Source organism: Canis aureus, chromosome 6 (assembly GCF_053574225.1).
Source record: "Canis aureus isolate CA01 chromosome 6, VMU_Caureus_v.1.0, whole genome shotgun sequence".
NCBI classification, from domain to species: domain Eukaryota; kingdom Metazoa; phylum Chordata; class Mammalia; order Carnivora; family Canidae; genus Canis; species Canis aureus.
In genome coordinates this window covers 15,766,180-15,794,135 of record NC_135616.1, presented here as the reverse complement: position 1 = coordinate 15,794,135, position 27,956 = coordinate 15,766,180, and the positions used below count along the sequence as shown (strand labels likewise).

The 27,956-nt window shown below is 37.2% G+C and overlaps 1 protein-coding gene across 5 annotated transcripts in view; it reads right to left on the bottom strand.

Moving 5' to 3' along the window:
- Positions 1-1,574: 1,574 nt before the first annotated feature.
- Positions 1,575-27,956, bottom strand: part of RBBP8 (RB binding protein 8, endonuclease) — a 100,922-nt gene continuing 74,540 nt past the window's right edge. For 4 of the 5 annotated variants that reach the window (XM_077900241.1, XM_077900242.1, XM_077900240.1 and 1 more), the window contains 9 exons: positions 26,437-27,334; positions 26,008-26,131; positions 20,873-20,961; positions 19,233-19,350; positions 15,948-16,091; positions 10,862-10,934; positions 6,018-6,114; positions 3,252-3,393; positions 1,575-1,974 (listed from right to left, as the gene is read on the bottom strand). In XM_077900241.1, the coding sequence (XP_077756367.1) occupies positions 1,877-1,974; positions 3,252-3,393; positions 6,018-6,114; positions 10,862-10,934; positions 15,948-16,091; positions 19,233-19,350; positions 20,873-20,961; positions 26,008-26,131; positions 26,437-27,334 (1,783 nt within the window). In that variant the 3' untranslated portion in view covers positions 1,575-1,876. The remainder of the gene's footprint in view (positions 1,975-3,251; positions 3,394-6,017; positions 6,115-10,861; positions 10,935-15,947; positions 16,092-19,232; positions 19,351-20,872; positions 20,962-26,007; positions 26,132-26,436; positions 27,335-27,956) is intronic. The other variant, XM_077900243.1, reaches the window with a different exon arrangement.

Genomic DNA, 27,956 nt, shown 5'->3' with positions numbered 1-27,956 from the left:
TAATGTGAGAAAAATAAAACCAGTCATTTGTTGTTTAATCTGTTTTTTAGGTCCATTTTTTTTTCAGCTTAACGTTAAGCTGACACATGAATTCACAAGATTATTTAAGGATTAAAAGAGAAAAATCTATGGAAGAGTGTAACACAGTTCCTGGCATATAGCAAAGTTACCACTGAATGGGTGCTGTTATTTTGGAGAGATTGGGGACTGCCAGCAGGGAACAAAAATCAAATATAGGATAAACAATTTGGGAAGGGAAGAAAAGTATAGAAGCTACGATATGGGGGATGCCTGGGTAGCTCAGTGGTTGAGCATCTGCCTTTGGCTCAGGTGGTGATCTCAGGGTCCTAGGATTGAGTCCCACATCAGGCTCCCTGCAAGGAGCCTACTTTTCCCTCTGCCTATGTCTCTGCCTCTCTTTCTGTGTTTCTCATGAATAAATAAATAAAATCTTAAAAAAAAAAGAAGCTATGATAGGGTTGTAAAAAATTCAGATGTTTAGAGCCAGGCCATGTGTGTTCTTAAGGGGTCTTGGAGTAGATACTCAGTGTATGTAATTTCTTTTGCTATCCTCTCTGTGAGAACATAAATTGATATCATGTGTTCATGTGAGAACCTTGATCAACGAAGAAGATGAGACAAGGCAGAGATTTCTAGGAACTCTGAGAACAGTTTTATGTATGTGGTTAGATTTTAGTGAGGCATTCCATTCGGTGTCTCATTTTCTCCTGCTTAAGCAATACTGTCAAAATATGGATTAAAGAAATATTCAAAAAAGACACTGATAAACAAAATGTCACCGAAAATGGTTGACATAAATGTGGTCTGTCATCTTGATGACTCAGATACTAGGTCCCGGAGGAACAGAAGTTTGCTGAATAGAGAAATCTATTTTACTGCCCACTTGGAAGTTAATAATATCAGTCATTTCAGAAAGACAAATACTACTGAGCTTGAACACATTGGCAGAGAAGAACCTAAAAAATTCAGCTTGAAAACTGCACCGGAAAAATAAAAGTATGATGAAAAGAGACTGTGAAAATCTGGGATATTATGATCAGATCAAAGAATTATGTGAACTTATAGAATATGCAAAAAGAAGAAAGGTTGGTATTTGTGGCTGAGCCTCCAAAGGAATTCACTCATTTAGTGAATAGTAGCTCATTTCAAGTAAACCAAAGAAGAATGCTGTAAAGTTAAAAGGATTACTAAAATTTAGACTTTTTTTTTTAAGACTTAAATGTCAGATAGTGGAAAGAACTAAAGAAGAGCAACTGATTGGGACGCCTGGGTGGCTCAGCGGTTAAGTGTCTGCCTTTGGCTCAGAGTGTGATCCTGGATTCCCAGGATTGAGTCCCACATCCTGCTCCTTGCATGGAGCCTGCGTCTACTCCCTCTACCTGTGTCTCTCATGAATAAATAAATAAAAATCTTAAAAAAAAAAAAAAAAAAAAAAGGCAACTGATTAAGAGAATGAAAATTTGTAGCGATTCACAAAGCCACTGCTGAATGTAAACACCAAGGGAAGACTGAGTAAAAAGATATGAAAGGCAACAAATCACAGACTACAACTATCATATTTTCAAAATTGTAATAAGGTATTACCAAATAAAGTAAATAAACAACTCTTAAGTTAGAGTGCAAATGAAAGCACCTTACTGTTTTAAAGGTGCAAAGCAAGACAATACAACATAAGCACATCCACATTTTAAATAGTTGTGTGGTGGGTAAATGCCATTTAAAAACACGTTCAATAGAAAAATGATTTATAAGTCAGTTTATAGAAGATCAAACAAAATCAATGTTTAATACCAACTGTAACTATAAATAACTAAAAAGAAATGAACTGTCTTCCATCCTGTTTTTGCTTCAATATCTATGTCTTCTGCTCCTTGCCTTTTGGAGAAAACATTGCATTGTAAGGCTGCCGTCTTTTGGGACGAGGACAAGGATCAAGATCTTCCTTAATGTAACCTTAAAAACAAATGACAAATTTAGGACACTGTATTTGCAACATGTATTTCTCTCAGCATGTACCCAGTAAACATATGACTTATTTAATGCCTTCTAGTTTACATGCTCTTGATTATTAGCCATGCAATGTTAATGAACGAATCATTTCACTACTTATCAAATGTGTTGTATACATTATCTCGGCTAATGCTCACACTCCTTTAAGTAGCCTCCACTATACCTCCTTCACAGATGAGGTAATGGAGACCCAAGGAAGTTAAAGAACTTGTTCAAGTTCACAAAGCCACGAAGTGGAAGAGGCTGACACTTTGCTAAATGGCTGTCAAAAATTCAGAACCAGAGCTCTTAAGTACTTTCCTAGTTTGCCAATTAGTTGCAAATGGGGAAAAACTGCTAAACGAGAACTCTTCACTATTACAATACTATTACAATAATTCCAGGTGCTTATCAACAAGACTTTCTGTGGCAGTTACTTCTTTAGATGATGTGCCCCTATACTCTTCAATCATCCGATTCTCCTAAGGTATCCTGAATCATGTAGTTTGCACTTTGTCATAACCCCTTAAGGTCATAGTAGGTGTATAAACACAGGGTCTATCTAGATTGTTTAATTCTATTTGATGACCAGGCAGGGTCATCAAGACAAAGGGAAGGTAATTTGGCTTATTAGCGGGGAAAGTGAAAATATGGTAATGGCTACAAGAGACTTTGCATCTTTTGGAAAAACTATCTTACTACTCAATATCTGGAGCTTCAGAGCTATATACATTCTCAAGTCATATTAAATGTCAGCGCCAATTGGAAGGCGCTAGTTGCAGCAGTCTTCCAAACAATGGTCCTTTTAACTCAGATATGGTTTATAAATACCCAGCATTCTGGATTAAGTGAGGTTTTAAAATCTAAAATTCAGAGTAGTTGCTTTAAAAAGATACTCTCTTTTTAACGATATAACTTTGCTGGCAACTTTTGTAATGTCATTTTATTAAAAGTCATTTTGATGAAAAGAAAGGATAAATGAGAAATTAACTTTCTGAAATTTGAGTGATAAATGAGGATAATGAATACACAATCGTATTTAAGTGATTATACACAATCTCTGGTTTCAATGACATTACTCACAGTGTTAAAGGTAAGCCTTTTATCTTTAGGAATTTATTTTTATGTCCCAGAACTAGCCTCTGAGCAGAAGGTAAAAGGAACTATAGGGAAAAGTCTAATGTTTAGACTTGCATATACACATTATAAAAAAGCCAAAATGTTATAATCTGTACTCTCACCTCTTTCCATACATGTCTGCGTGGAAGGAAAACCAACTTCCCAGAAATTCTCTGGTGTGTTGGGTGGAATGTAGCGGAATCGATGTCTTGAGCAGGAAGCCAATTTCTTTTCTCTTTCTTCTGCTGGAATATCTGCATAATACTAATAATAGAAACTGGTAAGTTTTTTCACTTAGAAATAATAAATGTACTGTTAGGCTTATTGATTACAAACTGGAAGCTAATAAAAAAGCTGTCAAAGTATTCAGCATGTTAAAGGGACGGCTGGGTGGCTCAGTGGTTGAGCATCTGCCTTCGGCTCAAAGAGTGATCCCGGGGTCCTGGGATCGAGTCCCACCATCAGGCTCCCCAGAGGGAGCCTGCTTCTCCCTCTGCCTATGTCTCTGCCTTTCTCTGTGTCTCTCATGAATAAATAAATAAAATCTTAAAACAACAACAACAACAAAGTATTCAGCATGTTAAGGAAACAACATTCACTGAAGATAATATTAGTAATTAATACTAACAGTAACTAGTGCTGGTCTGTGAAATCTTTGCTCCACAAATGAGAAAAGGAGCCTGGAGCTTGTATTGCAAGGTAAAAGCAATATGCTGCTTTTCTCATTGATAAAGTCTTACAATACAAAAACAAAAACTGCCAGCTTAATAGTGTGCTGAGTGATGTAGTTGATTTATATAATGGCACAATCTCAACTGTCAGATGAATAACAAAATTGCACTTTGAACAGCACTTTTCTCAGTTGTTATTTGGATATAACATGTGTGTTCTGAAGTAATTTTCTTATTTAAGTAATTTTCTTATCTAAGTTTTTACAAATAAAAGTTTAGCTCTGCAGTTGCAGGTTTCATGACTTCTCCCTTCAAGCTATTTTTTCAATTAGGATCAACGATGTATTGTTTCTTACAACTGCAAATAAAGAACTTGAACTTCATAAAAACAAGGCTAAAATTTATTTTTATTTTTAAAAAAGATTTTATTTATTTATTCATGAGAGATACAGAGAGAGAGGCAGAGACATAGGCAGAGGGAAAAGCAGGCTCCCTGCAGGAAGTATAAAAAAGAAAAGAAAAACGAGGACAGAGGTATATGGGAATTCTCTGTACTTTCTGCACAATTTTGTTGTGGATCTTACACTGCTTTCAAAAAACAGTTGATTAAAATAAAACAGAAGGAAAGCACATAGCAGCTATTTTAGTAGTCCAGAGTGATGAAATGGTGCCTTGGTCCAGGGGATTAGTGGTGGTGAAAGTTAAGTGGGTGGAAATGAGATACACTTTGAAGGTAGAACTGATGGGATTTGCTAATAGATCTGTTACTGAGATACGAAAAGAATAGAGGATAGTTATAAGAGCTTTGGTTTAAACAGCTAGAAGAATGGACTTATAAGAGATTCAGTTGAGTAGGGGATCAGTGGTAGAAACTCTGCTTTTGGATATAGTGAAATTTGAGATGATTATTACACTTCCATATGTATATTGCATATTCCACAGGTCGGAACAGACACTGGGATACATTTTAGCAACTGTCAGCATATAGATAATATTTAAATACACAGGACTGGCACTTTCACTCCTGGTCATGAGAGAGTAACAGGGAACAGATTTATCTATCTTAAACAACAAAAATATTGGAATAAAATATAAGAGACAATGGTTTTTAGAGACTGAATAGCAGACAGCATAAGAAATGATTCCTGAGAAAAAGAAAGCAAATTAACAGTTTGCACTATACCTGCACTATAAGCTATCCATATATAACTAACTTATCAAATTTTCTTTCTTCTTTTTCTTTTCCCTTTCCCCTTTTCCTTTCCCCTTTCCTTTCCTTTCCTTCCTTCCTTTCTTTCAAGATTTTATTTATTTGAGATCGAGCAAGAGCAAGCATGAGTGGGAGGTGACGGGTGGACAGAGGGAGAAGCTGACTCCCTGCTGAGCAGGGAGCCCGATGTGGAACTTGATCCCAGGGCTCCAGGATCACACCCTGAGCCGAAGGCAGATGCTCAACTGCTGAACCACCCAGGCGTCCCAAAAGAAAATTTTAAAGGGGGACTAAATCATTAGAGGCAGGCATCTAATAGGTAACAGATAGCAAGGGAAGTAATTAAAAAAGCATGTTTCAGAAAAACACAGAACCTGCATGAGATATTTAGTGATAGGATAATTAGTACTAATTCTATGTCATTAGTCCAAGATAGCCAATATATAAAAGGAAAATATAATTGTGTTCAAGGATGACACAGAACCTGTTCATCACATTTTGTTTAGGAAGGAGTATTTGGGGAAAAAGTTAAGAGCTTATAGTTATATCAGTTATTTAGAAAAAAAATTATGGATACATCTCATTTCCTGAGAGTACTGGTATAATAAATGTTAAAGATTCCTACTAAAATATCAGAATTTTCCCCAACAGCATATGAATAAGGAAGGGTCTTTGCTATAATATAACACCAGGGGAAAGAAATTAAAACAAATACAAATAAACAGGGAAAAGAAAAACGGCACAAATGTCTTAAGCTGGTAAAATGAATGAGGGCTTAGGCTCCAAATTCACTTAGTGAAAGTCTGAGACTGAGGGCTTTCATTTCCATGTATTTAGATCTCTCAAGTCACAGCCAGTGTGCTCTTTAATTATGCATCCTGCTATTCCTGGCTCAAACTAGGTTTCTAGATACAAATATAGCCTCTATGATTTTTAAGTCATGCATTTATGATCTATAAAGCCATATTTTAAAAAATCCACTGGACAGTATTTACATTAGTACTTACAACTTCACATTCCTTGCATGTGTGTCCAAGCAATTTCCTTCTCTCTTCTTTTTTCCGAACTACCTCAATATGAGGAAAATTTTGTAACCTAGTCTCTCTGGAAGAAAAAGGAATTAAATTTAAAAATTAATCCACTGTTACTACAAAGATCCCTGGTTTAGAGTTTTAATTAATGAAGGTGAGAGCCTAGAGGAGAAATAATCCCAAAACATTAATTCATTTTACTTGAAATGTTTATTATGTTAGAAAAACATTTTGGGCAGCCCCAGTGGCGCAGTGGTTTAGCACCGCCTGCAGCCCAGGGCGTGATCCTGGAGACCCTGGATCGAGTCCCACGTAAGGCTCTCTGCATGGAGTCTGCTTCTCTCTCTGCATGGAGCCTGCTCTCTGCATGGAGCCTGCTTCTCTCTCTGTGTCTCTATGAATAAATAAAATCTTAAAAAAAAACAAAAAATTTTTTCATGCATTCTTCTCTAAATACTTATTAGATACCTACTATTTGTCAGGTATTTTTATGTATATTGTTCTCTAACTGAAAAAAAAAAACCCTATTATTTCATAGTTTTGGCTCTGGATGGCAGAAAATAATATATAAAACAACCTAATTTATTATTATTATTTAAAGATTTTATTTATTTATTTAGAGAGAGAACATGTGGGCAGTTGGGAGGAGTCGAGAAGGACAGAGATAATCCCAGGCAGCCTCTGTGCTGAGCATGGAACCTGACGTGGGGCTTGATCTCACAACCCTGAGATCATGACCTGAGCTGAAACCAAGAGTCAGATGCTTAACTGACTGAGTGAGCCACCCAGGAGCCCTGAAAATAACCTAATTTAAAAAGAAATGCTGTACTATTAAAGTCCGGAATTGGTATTCCATAACATAACCAAGAAAGAGAATAACTGCCTGTTAATTCAGTTTTCTTTAAGAACCTGTATTTCTGGGCTAATCTACTCCCCTCCCTCAAAAAAAGAGATTCAATGGGATGCCTGGGTGGCTCAGGGGTTGAGTGCCTGCCTTTGGCTCAGGTCGTGATCCCGGGGTCCTGGGATTGAGTTTCACATCGGGCTTCCTGCAGGGAGCTTGCTTCTTCTCCCTCTGCTTACGTCTCTAGCTCTCTCACGAATAAATTAAAAAAAAAAGAAAAGATTCACCTGTTTGTATGTTATTTGTCATTTTCTCTAAAAATTCCTTTTGCTGCCTCCACCAACCCTAGATACTTCAAAATGTTAGGAATAATTATTTGCGCTTGTCCTTAAATGGATCAGATCCTACTGAGAACTACTGGGAACTGAAGAGGGTCAAAGCCATGAGGTATGTATTAATGAGGTATAGAGTGTTTTGGGTAGAAAGAGCAAGCAGAAAGTATGGAACTTTTTAATATACTGTATCCTGCTATAAATTTTAAAGCCAAATATAGAAAGTCCAAACTTACAAAATAGGTAAATGAAGAATTAAATGATGGTATATATATATTTGTTTATAATAGAAATCTCCCCCAGGAGCTTCAACAGCCTGACTCACAAAATCTGATTTCTGAAACGATTTATTGGTAACATATCTACTCCTCTGAGGCATTCTGATCACATGCCCCTCTAGTTGACAAGTACTTTCTCTCAAAAGGAAGCTTTAATTGCTCTAGATCAAAGTATATAAGGTTATAGGTTCTGGGGTGGGGCTAAAACCCAGCAACTCTCAACTTTAGAACAATCTGTAACTTAAAAGGACAGATAAAAATTGCTTTCTTTCAAATAGTTTATGGACTTTTAAAAGCTTTTGCAGAATACATTTTGGCCATATCCTCTCCTTTGTTGTTTATTCTGCTTTTGTTGTTAAAATGCTGTCGGGAATCTATTAGCACTCTGGCATCTGTAGCAGACCTTAAGCATCACCTAAAAGATTACTAAGCTTCTTGTTCTACAAAACAACCCATCTTCCCAGGTTTTGCTAGTATTGTCTATGGGGAATAATGCTAATCTTAAGACTTTTACCATCCTTATGCCTTATACTCAACTCTTAGGTCTCCAGCTATCTAATGGTTTCAGAATAAATAAAACTACACATGTTTTTAAAAAGTTAGTGAACCTTCAATATGAAAAATTTGAAATGACAGTTCTTACTCTGCAATCCTACTTCAAGGAATCTACCCCAATGATACACAACAATACAAAAAGAGAATGTACGTTATTCACTGCAGTGTTTTGTGTTAGCAAAACTATAAACATCCCAAATACCCATTACTAAGGAAGAAACTATGGTACAAACAATAAAATACTATGCAACTAAAAAGAGAAATGTGGAATACCATCATACAAAATTATGAGTGATTTCTAGCATATATACTTAAATGAAAAAATTGAAAGCAAAATGGAGAAAAGTATATATAACACCCTACCACTTGTTTAAGGGGAGAGAAAACAAAAATATATTTCTGTATAGATATCTGCTTTTATTTTTTAAAAAAGACTGAAAATCCTCATTTTTAACGAATGGTTACCTTTAGGGGTGGGAGCTGATAGGGTAATGGGGACAATGACAGAAACTAGAGTATCTGAAAACACCTTGTTTTGAAGCCTCTGAATCCATGTACGTATTTTACATAATTTAAAAAAATATTTATTTATTCATGAGAGACACAGAGAGAGGCAGAGACACAGGCAGAGAGAGAAGCAGGCTCCATTCAGGGAGCCCAACGCGGGACTCGATCCCGGGACTCTGGGATCAGGCCCTGAGCCAAAGACAGATGCCCAACCACTAAGCCACACAGGCATCCCTATTTTACATAATTTTTTAAAAAAGAATTAAAGATAAAAAGAAAAAATTTCTACAAAATTCAAAAGCAAAATAAAGCAAACCAAAGACTGAATCAGTGACATACCTACACAAAAAATAATTATTCCAAATGGCTTTAAAACACAGTGACTGTACATTTATAATAGTCATAACTTTTTTCATTTTTATAATTTTTATTGTATGAAAATTTGCAGATAACATGGTTGTTCTAATAGATCTTAAGAACAAAATCCCCCACAAAACACATTAAACCATTTTCATAAATCATAATTATTGGTGATAATTTATGTTATTCTGAGATTGCTCAATATACTAAAGAATAAAGTTAAAGAGAAATGTTGTTGGTAGCATTGAGAGGTGGGATTCTCAGAAGGGGAAAGTAGGTACAGATGTGAGACAGAAGAGGTTATTACATAAAGATCCTGAAGTTGCAGCTATCAATATGAAAAAGTATAGTTATCTTAAAAATCAAAATGAAACAAAAACCTTATTCCTAACTCTGTCCACCAAAAGATCTAGAAACAATGACTAATAGTAGCAATGAATAACCCTAGTGCTCAGAATAAAACACACGAAACATTTAAATCCATGAGTTCATAATAACACCATAAATAAAAACTCCCTACTCACATCTGGGATTGCTAGAGTACTATTTCTTTGAAGAACTGGTAAATAAAGGAAAAGAATTAAGCACTAGCAATAAACAATAGTTCTTGTCTATCAGAGTCTTAAGGGTATCAACAAAAGTTTGTCTCAGCCTGTCAGATCTCTAAAATTCTCAACAGAAAGAAGTATAAATTTTGTATATTGAATAACTCAATTTGCCAACATCATAATGAAGAAAAAAAAAACATAAAAAATTTTTAAATTGAATTACTATGCCTAAGTTCACTTCTAGAATGAATAGTACATGATTAAAAGTTACAAAATTTGCCATCTTTGGGGGCACTTGGGTAGTTTATTCTGTTAAACATCTGACTTTAGCTCAGGTCATGATCTTGGGGCCCTGGGATGGAGGCCTGCATTGGGCTCCCTGCTCAGTGGGGGTCTGCTTTGCCCTCTCACTCTGCCCCTCCCTCTGCTCATGCTCTCTCTCAAATAAACAAAATCTTTAAATAAAAAAAAGCAAACAGAATTTGCCACCTTTGAACAAAGGGCACAAAGCAGCATCATGGTTCAAAATCAAGATGTAAAAAAAAAAAAAAAATCAAGATGTTCAGTTTTTCTTTTAAGGTTTAAAAACCGGGATCCCTGGGTGGCGCAGCGGTTTGGCGCCTGCCTTTGGCCCAGGGCGCGATCCTGGAGACCCGGGATCGAATCCCACGTCGGGCTCCCGGCGCATGGAGCCTGCTTCTCCCTCTGCCTGTGTCTCTGCCTCTCTCTCTCTCTCTGTGACTATCATAAATAAATAAAAAATTAAAAAAAAAAATATAAAAAAAAAAAATAAAGCTTTAAGGTTTAAAAACCCTCATGTGGGACGCCTGAGTGCCTCAATGGTTTAGCGCCTGCCTTTGGCCCAGGGTGTGATCCTGGAGACTTCAAGATCAAGTCCCACTTCAGGCTCCCTGCATGAAGCCTGCTTCTTTCTGCCTGTGTCTTTGCCTCTTTCTCTGGGTCTCTCATGATTACATAAATAAAATCTTTAATAAAACAAAAACAAAAACAAAAAAACAACCCTCATGCAATAATTCTTAAGCACAACCTAAGGCTTGCCACCTAAAGTCTTATTACTATGTAACAGTTACAGTATATAATTTAACAAATTCCTGAAATTTAAATAAAGTCTACAATAAAACAGAACTAGAATAACATTTGTTATAAAAAAGAGAAAATAACTATTGCCACTGTTAGAGTAGTGGTGATATCAATTGCCTTATTTGTAATATTAATTTTTATGCCTGACTCCATCTTTTTTTATGACCATAAAATTAAATCAGTGATCTGCACCTGTTTTTAACCAAAGTAGCAATTTAACAGTTCAGTGGTACTCTGAGAACGATAGCTGTTTTACTTCCAATCACATCACTAGTATTAATCAAGGCCAACTTACCTTTCATCATCCTTAAAATATAGCTCCACAGATGCTTTCTGCTTGACTTTATCTTGTTTATTATCATCATGAACTGTAAACAAAACACACATACCACACACTGAATGCAGAACTAAGAAAAAGTTTTTTTGCAACAGGAATGACTTACATCAAAACTTCCATTCTTATTGGATTTCATACTGTAGGCTACTGGGCAATTCATTTAAATTTTCTGTAATTTTTTTTTCTTCTGCTTAATGAGCTGATTATCTTGTTTACCTCAGAATTACTCGAGACAAAAATCTTACCTAGAAAACTATTTTAATTAAAAAAAATTAAAAAAAGATTTTATTTATTCATGAGAGACACACACAGAGAGAGAGGCAGAGACATAGGCAGAGGAGGAAGCAGGCCCCCCGCTGAGTAGGGAGCCCAATGCGGGACTTAATACTTGAGTTCTGGGATCATGCCCTGAGCCAAAGGCAGATGCCCAACCACTGAGCCACCCAGGTGTCCTTAGAAAACTATTTTAGATTTAAAAACTATATATATGACGTATATGTACATATGTGTAGATTACATATAAATATCAAGTATTTTAGACTTTAAAAAGAGTTAGTCTGATGCCCGTTATCATTTGGCATCAAACAAGACAGCTTTTAATAAGTTTCATTTTTAGTCTTGTTGATTTTTAAAGTAAGCTCTATGCCCAACATAGGGTTCAAACTCACAACCCTGAGATCAAGAGTCACAAGCTCCAAGTAGGTGGTCCAGTCCTACTGATTTTTATAATGTGTCTTTGAGGTAGATTAACTAGGAAATAGCGGTTAAAAAGTTTTATCAGAAAATTGGTGACAAAATTAGAACAGAAGCTCAGGGAAATGAATCCCAAATTGTCTAGACCCAAATAGCCAACTGCTATTGTGTATTCAAATAATCAAAATTTATCAAGCATCTTGCTAAGTTCTGGCCATGTAATGTCCAACAGAAGAAACCAGGTCTCCTGTCCTCCTGGAGTTTATGCCACAGTGAGGGAAAAAGGCATTAAGCAAGTAGATAGCTAAAGCTTATCTGAGGAAGGACATGAAAGGTGGTAACTAATTCAGCCACAAAAAGCAAGAGTGGAGAATGGAGAAGGTTCCAGGTAAAGTTCTTGAGATGGGATAAAGTTTGGTATATTATAAGAACTAAGAAAAGGCCAGTGTGGTTGAGATTGAGTGAAGAAAGGTGTTAGGAAAGATGAGACTGAAGGGGTAGGCAAGTACCTTATCATGATGGGCTCTGAAGGCCAAAAAGAGTTTGAATTTTGTTTTGAATGCAAAAGAAAGCCACTGAAGACTTCTGAAAATCCACTTTACTGAGGTAATATTTATAAAGGAAACACCCTGATTTTAAATATATTAGGATTAATTTTGGCAAATGTTTACTCCAGTGTAACTACTATCCAAATCAAGACATGGAACTTCAACTTCCCTCATCCCTGGAAGTTTCCTCCTGTTCTGCTTCTCAAACACATGTTCTCTGCTGTCTCTTCCCTTCCCCTCTGGAGGGATGATTTCTGCCACCACAGCTTAGTTATGCTGGTTTTAAAACTTTGTATCAATGGAATTCCATAGTATGTATTCTTTTCCATCTTTTGGATTTTTCTAGCTCAATAGATTTTAGATTATTGCTGAGTCTAATACCCTCCTTTTTATTGGCAAGTAGAGGAGTTTACCACAATTTGTATTTCGTTACCTGTTGATGGACATTTGGTTTATTTCTAGTTTTGAGCTACTACAAATAGCACTATGAACATTCTTGAGCACAATGCTTTATGAATGTGTTTTGGTTTTAAAAAAATATATTTTATTTATTTATTTAAGAGAGAGAGCATGAACAGTATGGGGTGGGGAAAGAGAAGGAAAGAAAAGCAAGCACCCCACTGAGCAGGGAGCCTGATGTGGAGCTTGATCCCAGGACTCTGGGATCATGACCTGAGCTGAAGGCAGATGCTTAACCGACTAAGCCACCCATGTGCCTCTGTTTTCATTTTTCTTGTTTATATACCTAGGAATGGAATTGCTAGGTACTATGGTGGGTATGTATATAACTTTATAAGAAACTGACAAACCTCAATAAAGCTGTTAAAAAAAGCCTTGCTGAACTCTTTTCCATAGCACACTTTTATATTCCCACCAGCAAAGAATGAGAGTTCCAGTTGCTCTTCACTCTTGCTCATGTCAGATATTTTTTTTTTCTCATGTCAGATATTACCAGTCTTTTTAACCATTTCAGTGGATGTGAAGTGGTATCTCAGTCCCTCATGTCCAATAACGTTGGGAATATATTTTATTTATTTTTATTTATTGATTGATTGATTTTTTTACGTTGAGCATATTTACATGTGTTTACTGGCCCTTCAAATATCTTTTCATTGAAGGTTTTTAAGTAAGAAGATAATACAATCCAACTTACATGTGAAATAAATGATTTTTAATTTTGTGCAGAGAATGGATTGAAAAGGAGAAACAACTGTCATAAAAAGACTAGTCAGGAGGCCTGTAGTTGAAGAGGTGGAAAGGAGAGTGGTTGAGACTAGAGCAGTGGCTACAGAGATGGAGAGAAGTGAAATGATAGGAGACATATTTTGGAGATAGTAGTGCCAGGGTATCAGACTGGGCATGATGAGGAGTTGAAAGGAGAAGTCAAATATGACTCCCACATTTCTATCTTTAGTAATCAGGAGGATAGTAACTGAGGTTTAAGGAGACCAGGAAAGGCAGGGATAGATCAAATTTCGGTAGGAAAATAAAGATTTCTAATTTGAATTTATTAAGTTCAAGGTGCTCATAAGATGTCCAAGAGGTAGCTGGATTCAAGCCTGGGGTTCAGAAGAGAGAGGAAAAGGCTAGGAATAATGAATATATAGAAACGTCTTAAAAAAAAAAAAAAAAAAAAAAAAAAAGAAACGTCTTCACATGACTTCCACTACAGCACATACTCCTGTTTCCTTCCTATTTCACTAGCTGTAGCTCCTTCCAACTTCCTTTGCTGGCTCTTCTTTCTTTCTCCAACCTTTTAAAGTTGTCATACCCTAGAGGTCAGAACTTGAAATGCTTCTCTGATCTCACTCAGTTTCGTGGCCTTAAGTACCATCATCTACTTGCTGTTGACCTCCTGCCCCCTAAATCATTTCTTTATCCTGGAGGTCTTGTCCAAACTCAACACCCTATCAATTACCTACTGATACTTCCACTTGAATATCTAGTAAAGTATTAACATGTCTGGAACTAAGCTTTTGGTACCCTCCCTGAAACTTGTTCTTTCTAAAAAAGATGAGGTAGAATTTTGTGATATGAGGGTCAAGAAAACGAAATAAATGGACAGTAAAATCCTAAACCATGTGACTGAGAAATGAAAAAGTCTGAAAGGTCATTTGGTAAGAAATAAATGGAACCTGGCTTGGATATGTTAAGTTTAAGTTGTTGAAGAGACACAAAAGTAGCATTTGCATTTATATTACATTTTCTCTAAGAATTGCAGGACTGGGATTCATCAGAGAAGTCAAACTAGAGATACAGAGGTAGTTAAGAAAAGCATGAGAAAAATATATGAGAAAGAAAACAGAGTCCTGGGATACTCTAAGAAGCAGAAGTTCCCAGAGATCAAAAGAACAGTACAGCACTGACACAAATGATTAAGTGAGAAGAAACTTTGGGATGGTCAGTGTAAGATAAAAAAAAAAAAAAAAAAAAAAGAAATTAACAATTATGTCTAGTAAAAGAACCCCCCCCCCCCTTAAAGATTTTATTTACTCATGAAAGACACAGAAAGAGAGGCAGAGACACAGGCAGAGGGAGAAGCAGGCTCCATGTGGGAGCCCGATGTGGGACTCGATCCCGGGTCTCCAGGATCACGCCCTGAGCCAAAGGCATATGATCAACCACTGGAGCCACCCAAGTGCCCCTCCCTCTCCCCCTCTAAAGTGAAAACAATTAGCAAAAGGCTCTTCTTGGGGGAAAAAAGTGAGCTGAACAGTTGTAAATTTTTATTACAAAAGTTGGCCTGATCAACTTTTTGCCATGGACTGAACAAGCAAAACCCTGCTGTTTTGTACCTTTGGTTAAGGTCTTTCTCGCTTTGAGCTAATAAGGGCTGTATTTTTAAAAACCTGATGGAAGCACAAGGAAAACATAATCAAGAGAGAATGTACTAAAGCAGAAGGTGTGCTCATTTATAACCTTTGCACTGGACTACAAATTCCCTTTTATTCACAAAAAGAAAATGAGACATTTAACTTTAACTTTCAATTCAGATTATCTACTTGGAGTTTCACTTATTCTTTTGATTGCTACCTTGCACTATAAACTACTGCTTCTAACATAAAGAGTTTTAAAAAGATTGATACATATAGTTACATTATGTTGTTTGGGAAGGAAGGTAAAGCATTCAAACAAAATTAGTCTGAATTTTCTATAAAACTTTCTCCTTCCACTGTATTACAATGATTAATTTATTACTTGACAAAAAAAATCTCAAAACTTTTATGAACTTTATGAGTAAGGTACAAAGAAATTTGTAGTATTCAATCAAGATTAATTTTTTAGTTCTTTAAAAAAATTTTTTAGTTTTTAAACATTTTATTTATTTGAGAGAGTGAGAGCGCAAAACTGAGAGGGTGAGAGCGTACAAGAGAGCATGAGCGGAGGGAGGGGCAGAGGGAGCAGCAGACTCCCCACTGAGTAGGGAGCTGGACCTGGGGCTTAATCCCAGAACCCTGGGATCATGACCTGAACCGAAGGTAGCCACTTAACCAACCAAGCCACCCAGGCACCTCAATTTCTTAGTTTTGATGAATATTTTTATGGTAGTATTTAATATAAGGGGAAACTGAATGAAAGGTACAGAGAATTCTCTAATTATTTTTTTCCTTCTGAGCTATCTTTTGTAACTCTTTTACTGGTCTGAAATTATCTCACTATCTAAAAGAAATTTATGTAAGAAATATGAAATTTAATTGTTAATATATACCTCATCAAGCCTTTGTTAACTAACTAGCTCCTTGACTTGATTTACTAAACTGAGTGTAACTGAGGAGCCATAATTAGGAAGAAAATAGCCTTACTGTTTGGTTTCTTTGTGGTAGTTGACAATCCCTCTTCTTCATCTGCCACCTGGGGGAAGCTATCTGCCAAACAGGATTCATATTCTTCATGTGTTGTCCGATCAAACATATCTTCCAAGCTATCATTCATTTTTCTTTCTCCATCTGTGTAAAAGAGCATTGGCTTAGGGCAAGAAACAAGCTTTTTGCTTTCTATGTAGACCAATGTGAAACTTGTAGTAACTGCCACAAAAGACACTTGCCTCAGATGTACATGGGGCAACAATAAACCAAGTCTAGATAGTTACTGTATTTATAAAGACTTAGCGCTTTAAATGTCCCTTACTCATGTGCAGAGAATGCTACTTTTTTGTTGCTGTCATTACATACATAAAAATCTTTTTCTCCCTATTAGCTCATGTATAATTCATACTATGCAGGGCAGCCCTGGTGGCTCAGTGGTTTAGTGCCACCTTCGGCCCAGGGCATGATTCTGGAGACCCAGGATCGAGTCCCACATCGGGCTCCCTGCATGGAGCCTGCTTCTCCCTCTGCCTGTGCCTCATTCTCTCTCTCTCTGTCTTTCATGATTAAATAAATAAAATCTTTATAAAAAAAATAGTAATTCATACTATGCTAAAACGAGTCTTACCAAAAACTGTAAGGAATAGAAAATGCATCATAATGAATGGTGAAAAATACTAAGTTTAAATAAAATGTGTATAAACAGCTGACATTAAAATCTATAGAATCTTGCTCATCTGCTTATTTTTCTAATGTACTTGCAAAAAATGTAATTTCTTACATCATTATTAACCATTATTTCTTACCATCATTATTGGTAATTGAATACTGATAGAAATAATGAATTCAATTCCTCATTTGAAATGTTAAGTGCTAAATTCATCTTCAGAGTACTAACTACATTTCCTACTATATAATCACATTTTGAAAAACAGCAGTTAACTAAAAAACAGAAATAGATCCAACTGGCTAACAAAGATGATGGAGCAGAAGCCTGCTGAAATTCCTCTCTATGAAAGAATCACTTCCCCAACCCCCAATCCCTCTCTTTCTTTTTTAAACAGAAATAAGGAAAACATTATCAGGAGCTGATACCAGAACAAAATACTCTTAAAACCAAAATATCTCTCTCTTTTTTTTTTAAAGATTTTATTTATTTATTCATGAGAGACACAGAGAGAGAGGCAGAGACATAGGCAGAGGGAGAAGCAGGCTTCCCACAAGGAGCCCGATGCAGGACTCGATCCCGGGACTCTGGGATCATGCCCTGAGCTGAAGGCAGATGCTCAACCACTGAGCCACCCAGGCGTCCCAAAACCAAAGTATCTTCTTAAGAAGAAAGTTACTTAGGTGTCATTCACTATAAAAGGACAATAAATAACTGTTAAAGATTCTTTTTTTTTTTTTTTTTTAAAGATTCTTTTAATAGGTATTGTCCTTTCCATGTAGACAGCCAGCTACTTGATCTTATAGTTCAAAGACTACTACAATTTTTTCTTACATACTGCAGTTAGGGCAACAAGAGAGAGTGTTTCTTCTTCTTTTTTTTTTTTTTAAAGATTTACTTATTTGGGATCCCTGGGTGGCGCAGCGGTTTAGCGCCTGCCTTTGGCCCAGGGCGCGATCCTGGAGACCCGGGATCGAGTCCCATGTCAGGCTCCCGGTGCATGGGGCCTGCTTCTCCCTCTGCCTGTGTCTGCCTCTCTCTCTGTGTGTGACTATCATAAATAAATAAATAAAAAAAATTAAAAAAAAAAAAAAGATTTACTTATTTGAGAAAGAGAGAGAGTATGTGCATGAGCAGGGGTAGGGGCCAAAGGAGACAGAGAGATTGGGGCAGCAGATCCCTTCTGAGCGGGGAGCCTGACATAGGGCTCAATACAACAACTGTGAGACCATGACCTGAGGTGAAACCAAGAGACAAACGCTTAACAGCCATCCAGGTGCCTCAAGATAAAGTATTTCAAAAAGAAGTGAGAATAAGGGACACCTAGGTGGCTCATGGTTGAGCATCTGCCTTTGGTTCAGGGCGTGATCCTGGGGTCCCAGGATCGAGTCCTGCATTGTGCTCCCCAGGGAGCCTGCTTCTCCCTATGCCTATGTCTCTCTCCCTGTCTCTCTCACGAATGAATAAATAAAATCTTAAAAGGAGTGAGGACAAGACTGGCTTCAGCCCTGGGCAGGCAGATTACAGAATATTCAGAACAAGATAGGATATGTACATATAGTCTGATTGTCCTCAGCTACTAGCAGATGATCCCTGGAAAATGTCCTTGCTTTTGGTACTGCATCCTCTGTGGCAGATCCTAACCCCTCAATACATAAGGGTGTAAGTGACACTATTCCTGGGATATTGCTAAGATGGTGCCAACCAAAATCCTTCTACTGTTCCTGAGTCTTTTAGAAATTCAAGGCTTTATTTTATTTATTTGAGAGAGAGAATGAGTGAGCATGAGAGAGACAGAGAGCAAGCACGAGCAGGGGGGAAGGGCAGAAGTAGAAGTAATCTCCCTGCTGAGCAGGGAGCCTGATGCAGGGCTCGATCCCAGGAGCCTGGGATCATGATCTGAGCTGAAAGCAGATGGTTAACCAACTGAGCCACCAAGGCACCACAAAATCAAGGCTTTAGATGAATAATTAATAGTTTGTCACCACAAAAGGCTAAATATCTTTTTCTGTAGAAGCAGAATATGGCAGAGTAACTCAGCATATACACGATTACTCTTAGTTTACTGTTAACTTAAACTAATACTTATCAGTAGAGTCTCCCCTTTTCATACCTTATCAAATTGCTTTGGAAATTCTGCTTTCTAAAATAGGACTCTCAATATTCCCTTTTACAAAAAATTATCTAGGGATAATACTAGGGATCACAGCAAACATTTTCTTAAAAAGGTCAGACAGGAAATATTTTTGGTCTGGGGGCCCAAGAAGGTCTGCAACTACTACTCAGCTCTGCTGTGGTACCATGCATGCAGCCACAGGCAATACATAAACAAGTGAGCCTGTGTTCCAATAAAACTTTGTTTATAAAACTGGCAGCTGGTTGTGGTTTGCTGAGCCCTGGACAATTCGAGTTCTTTCTGGAAAAAAAAGATTTTGGCTAAAGATATTTTCCCCTTGTAATACTGAAACTGAGCTTTACTAAGAGAAATCTATTCATCAGAACAAGAAAAAACCCCTGGTTTATGGTGAAGAGGTCACTTCTGGTCATCAGTGCAATGGTATGACTATAAACTTCCCTCTACATTTTTATTAAATTAAAAAAAAATCAAATCTTACTTGGACTTTTCTCTCCCTTCTGCTCTTGCTTCTTCATTTTTAAAAGCACAGTTTCACTAACCAATGTGCAGTCCATGTCCACTGTCTCTCCTCCTGCTAATCTTGACTGACTGCCATCCTAAATATTTAAAAATTCAAAAATTTTAACAATTATCCCATATGGCCTTATATTTACTTTTTAAAAATTCTGGTAAAATATACACAGCATGAAATTGACCTTTTTTTTTTTTTTTTTTAACCATATTTTAAGTGTACACTTCAATAGCATTAAGTTATATTTATTTTTATTCTTTAGGAATATATATAGATTTAGGTTTTATTGCCTGTAAAACATTTTAGCTTCAATACACAAGTATCCTCTCTCAAGCCCACAAAAAGAAGGACTGCTGCCAAGGAAGGGAGAGATGCATACCACTGACCTCCCTGGGCTTCTCCTCCCTTTCTTCTCCAGTTGGCTTCACAGTAATGAATGTCAGTGTACACAAAGAACAACAATTTCATACTGTACCAAGTTAAATACTTCATTAATATGCTCCCAAGTGAAAGAGTACTTTTCAAACTATATAAAACCTAAAAACAAGCCAAAAGAGTTATTTCCACTAGGAATTTTATCTTTTTTTTTTTTTTTTTAAGAGCAGGGGAGGGGCAGACGGAGGAGAGAGAGAATCTTAAGCTGGCTCCATGCCCAGCATGAGGCCAATGTGAGGCCTAACTCATGACCCTGAAATTATCACCAGAGCTGAAATCTAGAGTTGGACATTTAACTGAGCACCCAGGAGCCTGGGAATTTTAATTTTTAGAGAAATATACAGTATTTAAAAAATAGCCAACTGGGAAAATAATTTTTTTCTTTATGGTATGTTATTTTAAAAGTTAATCAAGGCATATGATGAATTATTTTGATAAAATATAAAATTATTAAGGGGCCTGTGGCTGGCTCAGTTGATTAAGTGTCTGCCTACTGCTCAGGTCATGATTCCAGGGTCCTGGGATTGAGCCCTGTATCGGGTTCCCTGTTTAGCAGGGAAATCTGCTTGTCCCTCTGCTCCTCCTAGTTTGCGTGCGCGCACTCTCTCTAATAAATAAATAAAATCTTTAAAATATATATGTGTGTGTATAAAATTATTAAAATATGTAATTAGCATTTTTCGTTATTTAATACTATAATATTTTTCAGCAAAGGCCTTTCTTTTTCATTTTTTTAGGGGGGGGAGAGAGAGAGAGAGAGAAAGGGAGAGAGACAGAGACAGAGAGAGAAGAGGGGCAAAGGGAGAGGGAGAGAATCTTAAGTAGGTTCAAAGCCCAGCATGGAGCCTAATGTAGAGCTCAATCTCACAACCCTGAGATCATGACCTGAGCTGAAATCAAGAGTCGGATGCTTAACCTACTGAGCCCCTTGGGTGTCTCAACAAAGGCCTTTAAAGTCAGAAAGTATTATTACCCTTTCAAAAACATCATAAAGTTAGAAGAATAAGCATTTTCATTTCTTAGTTTTCTGAATAAAGAAATGCAGGTTTTATTTGGAATAAATAAATGCAGATATGTGATTATCTTAACGTCACAGAGTTAGTTAGGGGAGGAGGATGACTAACAACTTACTAGAATAACCACATGGGCCTTGGTTTTACTTTCTAACTTACCTTTGTATCTACTACAGTAGTATCCATTTTATATTGAGAGAGGTCTGCTCCTGGATCTATGCTCCACTGGATATTTTCAAAGGATCCATCTTCAATAAGGAGAAAAAAATACAATTAAAATGGAAAAAATGGATTTTAAACATTCTTATCACTTTAAAACCTTATGAGATCCAAAGAATGGGAAAAAAGATTTGCAAATCCTCTATTTGCTAAAGGGGCTGCATCCAGGACATAAAAAGAACTCTCACAACTCAATAATAAGACAAATACCCCAACTGAAAATAAGCAAAGAATCTAAACAGACAATCCTCAAAGATGATATACAAATGGCCAATAAGCATATGGAAAGACATTCAACAGCATTAGCTGTCAGGAAAAGGCAAATCAAAACCACAATGAGATAACACTTCATACCCAAAGTATGGCTAGAATAAAAAAGATAATAACAAGTATTGGTGAAAATGTAGAAAAATGGGAACTTTAAGTGTTGCTGATGGGAATGTAAAATGACATAGATGCTCTGGAAAACAGTTCCTCAAAAGGTTAAATACAGTTAGCATATGGTCTAACAATTTTACTCCTATATATAACTCAAAAAAGATGAAAATATACATCTACATAAGATTGCACTCAATGTTCTGCCATGAACATTCATAGTAGTGAAAAAATGAAAAGTCACAAAAAATCATATATGATTCCGTTCATATGAAAACACAATAGGCAAATCTATAGAGATAGAGGGTAGGCTAGTTGCCTGGGATTGGGGAAGAGGGAAGAGGAATGCAGAATGATTGCTAATGGGTATTGTTCTTCATGTAGAAAATTCTTTCTTACTCAAGTATAATTAACATCCAGTGTTATATTAGTTTCAGATGTACAATGTGATTCAATAGTTCTATACACTTCTCAGTGCTCATCAAGAAAGCGTACTCTTAATCCCCTTTATCTAGTTCACTGATTCCCACTCCCCCACCTCCCCTCTGGCAACCATCAGTTTGTTCTATGTATTTAAGAGTCTGCTTTAGTTTTGCCTCTTCTGTTTGTTTCTTAAATTCCACATGTAAGGGAAATCATACAGTATCTGTCTTTCTCTATTTCACTTAGCATTATACCCTCTAGGTCCATCCATGTTGTTGTTTTTTTTTTTTTTTTTTTTCATCCATGTTGTTGTAAATGGCAAGATATTTTTCTTTTCTATGACTCAGTAATATCACACTGTATATACATAACCGCATTTTTGTTTATTCATTGATTTATCTATGGACACTTGGGTTGCTTTCATATCCTGGCTACGGTAAATAATGCTACAATGAAATATGGGGTATATATATCTTTCTGAATTAGTATTCTCTTTTTAAAATTTTTTTTAAATATTTTATTTATTTATTCATGAGAGGCACAGAGAGAGAGAGAGAGAGAGAGAGAGAGAGAGGCAGAGACACAGGCAGAGGGAGAAGCAGGCTCTGTGCAGGGAGCCCGATGTGGGATTCAATCCCCAGACTCGAGATATGCCCTGAGCCAAAGGCAGATGCTCAACCACCGAGCCACTCAGGCACCCCCTGAATTAGTATTCTCATACACAGTAGTAGAATTATCGGATCATATGGTAATTCTATTTTTAATTTTTTGGAACCTCTACACTGTTTTCCATAGTAGCTGTACCAATCTGCATTCCTTTTTTTTTTTTTTTTAAAGATTTTTATTTATTTATTCATGAGAGATAGAGAGAGAGAGAGAGAGAGAGAGAATGAGAGAGAGAGAGAGAGAAAAGCAGAGACACAGGCAGAGGGAGAAGCAGGCTCCATGCAGGGAGCCTGACGTGGGACTTGATCCCGGGTCTCCAGGATCAGGCCCTGGGCTGAAGGTGGCGCTAAACTGCTGAGCCACTGGGGCTGCCCACGCATCTGCATTCCTTTTTTTTTCCCAGGATATAAGTGATTTCTATTATTTTTAGCCCTGAATGATTTTAGGAAAAGTTGGAAAAACAACATTAGAGAAACAGCATTAGAACATTAGAAAAACAACAACAACAACAATGCCAGCTCTACATTTATCAAGCATGGCTTAGTTTTTAATCCATTATAAACCAATATTGTTTCACTCAGCTTCTTTTTTTTTAAAATAAATTTATTTTTTATTGGTGTTCAATTTACCAACATACAGAAAAACACCCAGTGCTCATGCTATCAAGTGCACCCCCCCAGTGCCCATCACCCATTCACTCCCACCCCACTGCCCTCCTCCCCTTCCACCACCCCTAGTTTGTTTCCCAGAGTTAGGAGTCTTTATGTTCTGTCTCCCTTTCTGATATTTCCCCACACATTTCTTCTCCCTTCCCTTATATTCCCTTTCACTATTATTTATATTCCCCAAATGAATGAGAACATATAATGTTTGTCCTTCTCCGATTGACTTACTTCACTCAGCATAATACCCTCCAGTTCCATCCACGTTGAAGCAAATGGTGGGTATTTGTCATTTCTAATGGCTGAGTAATATTCTATTGTATACATAAACCACATCATCTTTATCCATTCATCTTTTGATGGACACCAAGGCTCCTTCCACAGTTTGGCTATTGTGGACATTGCTGCTATAAACATTGGGGTGCAGGTGTCCCGGTGTTTCATTGCATCTGTACCTTTGGGGTAAATCCCCAACAGTGCAATTGCTGGGTGTTAGGGCAGGTCTATTTTTAACTCTTTGAGGAACCTCTACACAGTTTTCCAACTGTGGCTGCACCAGTTCACATTCCCACCAACAGTGTAAGAGGGTTCCCTTTTCTCCGCATCCTCTCCAACATCTGCATTCCTAACAATAGTGCGCGAGGCTTCCTTTTCCTCTACATCTTTGTCAACATTTGTTATTTGTGTTTTTGCTTTCAGTCATTCTGACAGGTGTAAAGTGATATCTCACTGTGGTTTTAATTTGCATTTTCCTGATGATTAGTGATGTGGAACATTTTGTCTTTTAAAGTCTACATTTTATTTATTTATTCAGACAGAGAGAGAGAACAAGCAAGTGGGGGGGGGGGGGGAGATAGGGGCAGAGGGAGAGAAAGTCACAAGCAGGCTCCATTATTGTCCCGGGGCTCGATCTCACAAACCTGAAATCAAGACCTGAGTCTAAATCAAGATTCAGATGCTTAACTGACTGAGCCACCCACGTGCCCCGTAGAACATCTTTTCATTATGTCTGCTGGCAATCTGTAAGTCTTCTTTGAAAAAAAGTGTCTGTTCAGGTCCTCTGCCCATTTTCAAATTGAATTATTTGTGTTTTTAGTGTTGTCTAAGTTCTTCACATATTTTCGATATTAATTTGATGTGTACTGTTCTTTTTGAGGTGATAAAATGTTTTAAACTTAAGATTACAGTGATGGTTACACAACTCTGAGTATACAAAATAATGGACTTGTACACTTTAGTGAGTGATTTTTATATAACAGATTGTTTTAAAAAAGTTAAAATTGTAGGGACGCCTGGGTGGCTCAGGAGGTTGAGCGTGTGCCTTTGGCTCAGGGAGTGATCCCAGGGGTCCCGGGATTGAGTCCCACATCAGGCTCCCTGCGAGGAGCCTGCTTCTCTGCCTATGTCTCTGCCTCTCTCTCTGTCTCTAATGAATAAATAAATAAAATCTTTAAAAAAATAAAATGTTAAGATTGTAATACTGGAGGAGTTTTCAATGTATGTGGACATACATGACACCTATATAAAGCACAGTCACAGAACACAAAGTGGTGCAATATTAACTTTAAGTAGGTCATGAAAGGTTAAGTATGTAAACTATAATCCTTAGAGCAACCATAAGAAAAGAACTTCAAAACCAAAAATGTAAAAAAAAAAAAAAAAAAAAAAAATCAGAAATGAGAGTGAAAAAAAGTGTTTTTTTTCATAGACAGACTGAAACTCTTGCTGGAAAAACAATTAAAAGGAAAATAAACCCAGAATGAATGAAAAACTCCACAATGAAGAATAAAAGAAAAAATACTACCTATACAGTACAGAAGCATTTGGTGGCCAAAAAACAAAGGCTCATTTTAAACACAGCAAAATTATGAAAAGATTAACATACATATTAAGAGCAAAAAAAAAGGGGATCCCTGGGTGGCTCAGTGGTTTGGCACCTGCCTTCAGCCCAGGGCGTGATCCTAGAATCCCAGGATCGAGTACCACATCAGGCTTCCTGGATGGAGCCTGCTTCTCCTGTGTCTCTGCCTCTGCACCTCTCTCTCCCTCTCTTTCTTTCATGAATAAATAAAATCTTAAAAAAAAAGAGCAAAAAAAGATTTCAAATAAGTTTAAGAACCCACATAAATGTATATACGTGTATGTTTATATAGATACATGTAAATGCAAAGAAAAAGGACAGGCTACCTGTGGACTGAGGAAAAAGGTTTGGATGATGGAGATTTTACTTTATGTATTTAAAAATTCCACATAGTTTAAAATTTGTAAAACTGGGGATGCCTGGGTGGCTCAGTGGTTGAGTCACTGCCTTTGGCTCAGGGTGTGATCCTAGGTCTGGGACTAAGTCCCACATCGGGCTCCCTGCAGGGAGCCTGCTTCTCTCTCTGTGTCTCTGCCCCTCTCTTTCTCTATCTCATGAATAAATAAAATCTTTTTTTTTCTTTAAAGATTTTATTTATTCATGAGAGATACAGAGAGAGAGAGAGAGAGATGCAGAGACACAGGCAGAGGGAGAAGCAGGGTCCCTGCAGGGAGCCTGACATGGGACTTGATCCCAGGTCTCCAGGATCACGCCTTGGGCTTAAGGCAGCGCTAAACCACTAAGTCACCCGGGCTTCCCAATAAATAAAATCTTTAAAAAAAAATTTGTAAAACTTTAGTAAAGAAAGTAAGAAATTACATAAAATAGGTAAATCCACAAAATCACCTATAAAAGTAGGTATTAAAGACTTTCATTCATTTTTTTCAAAAAGCATGAAAGCAGGAAAATTACATGTAAATGAAACCAGTGAGAACATTCTATAAACACAGAAATATGCAGGAAGAAATGTTTTTCCTAAAACAATTCAATATAGCCAAAGGATATATATAGTATAACACTCAAAGCCATTAAAAAAAGAGGGGAAATATTATTTTCTTTTTTGGAAATACTACTTCCATTAAACATACCTTGACTGTTTTGTACAGACTTTGTTTTAGTAACTCTACATGGATTTAACTGAAGAACGGATGTAAGTTCACATGCTCCACGGACCGACCTGGCTATTTTTGTTGGCTCGTGAGAATCAGCTCCCTAAAACAGAAAGAATTATTAGCATCTAGATGAAATCATGAGCAATAATTTTATTTTATTTTTTTTTATTTTTATTTTTTTTAATTTTTATTTATTTATGATAGTCACAGAGAGAGAGAGAGAGAGGCAGAGACATAGGCAGCAGAGGGAGAAGCAGGCTCCATGCACCGGGAGCCCGATGTGGGATTCGATCCTGGGTCTCCAGAATCGCGCCCTGGGCCAAAGGCAGGCGCCAAACCGCTGCGCCACCCAGGGATCCCATGAGCAATAATTTTAATAAAAGTACTTGAACATTTAACACAAACCTTCACATCATCGGAAAGATTCTCTGTCTCCAAACTTTCACGTGGACGTAGAGGGATTTTAAAGATGGGATTTTCTTCCTTGATTTGTAATGGTGTTTTATTATCTGGATATGATTTCTCCAAGGACTGGAGGACGCACTCCTGTAAACAGGGCTCCTCTGGGGAATCTCTGGTAAACACAATGCTCCCACTCAAGCCCTTACGGCTTGAGGAAGAGCCCTTTGGAATGGGCTTCAAGGCCTCATAGAGAGTCACTTGCCTGAATCTGATTTTAGAGGTCTCACTTCCTTGGCTTTTCTCTTGACGCTGAATAGCTGAAAATCGATCAGACAGGTCTAGAGGTTTATCCATTACATAGTCTCCTCCGTTCATGGAAGAATGACTATCCAGTAAAAAAGGAAAAGCATTTTCTTTATCAAAAGAGCCTTGGGGGCAGCTTAGTTCGTCTTCACTTTCTTCTTCAACTTTCCTCCTTTTGGATGTCCTGCTTCCCAATGATTTCAGGGGCACTGCATGTTTTTCTTTATCATTGACAGTATCTTTAATGTGATCAAAACTATCCTGTTCATTTTTGGATTCACTTATGTTTTTACTGATAAGCATCTGCTTAATTGAAGATGACTGGCTAATAATCTTGTTCACTTCAGACCCAAGATTATGATGTGTGAAAAGGGCACTATCTTCAGATTTTGATCTGGTTTTCTCTGATCTAGAAGTAGAAGTGTTGTTGAAGGGTGCTGTTTTCAGGTTTTTTTTCCCAGTCTCTAAGAGAGAAGGGGATAAACTCGTATTCAAGCCTAAACTACGTTTCACATTAGAAGTAGCTCCAAATACAGGAGATGATACCCGAGCAGTCAATTCTTCTTGAGGAGGAGTCCTGGACTTAGAATCTGAAAATCTAAAAAAAAATAAGGAGTGGTAAAACGTTCTTCCTACTAAAGAAATAGGATAAACATTCTAAGACAAGCATATGAGAAAGCTTACACTAAAACAGAATTATTAAGAGTAAGGGTCTTAGCCACGTATCAGACTCATGATTAACCAACATTTGAGATAGGGTAGAGTTGTCAGCTTTTCTTCCTTTGGCTGACAAAAGGCAGAGAGAAATGATACAGTAAATATATCTTAATACCTTGATATTCCTATCCATAAATATTTTTCCTAAGATATTTAAACTTCACTATATAAAAAAATCATATTTTAATAAATTCCACTGGAGACTCAAATTCTTTTGTTGATATGAAATCTCATCATAGGTAACTTCAAAACACAAAATTCTTATACTATAGAATTGAACATAACTTAAGACTGAGCCTCCTTTTAGCAGAGTAGACAGCTGATAGTAGAAAGAGTATTGGGGGGATCCCTGGGTGGCGCAGCGGTTTGGCGCCTGCCTTTGGCCCGGGGCGCGATCCTGGAGACCCAGGATCGAATCCCACATCGGGCTCCCAGCATGGAGCCTGCTTCTCCCTCTGCCTGTGTCTCTGCCTCTCTCTCTCTCTCTGTGTGACTATCATGAA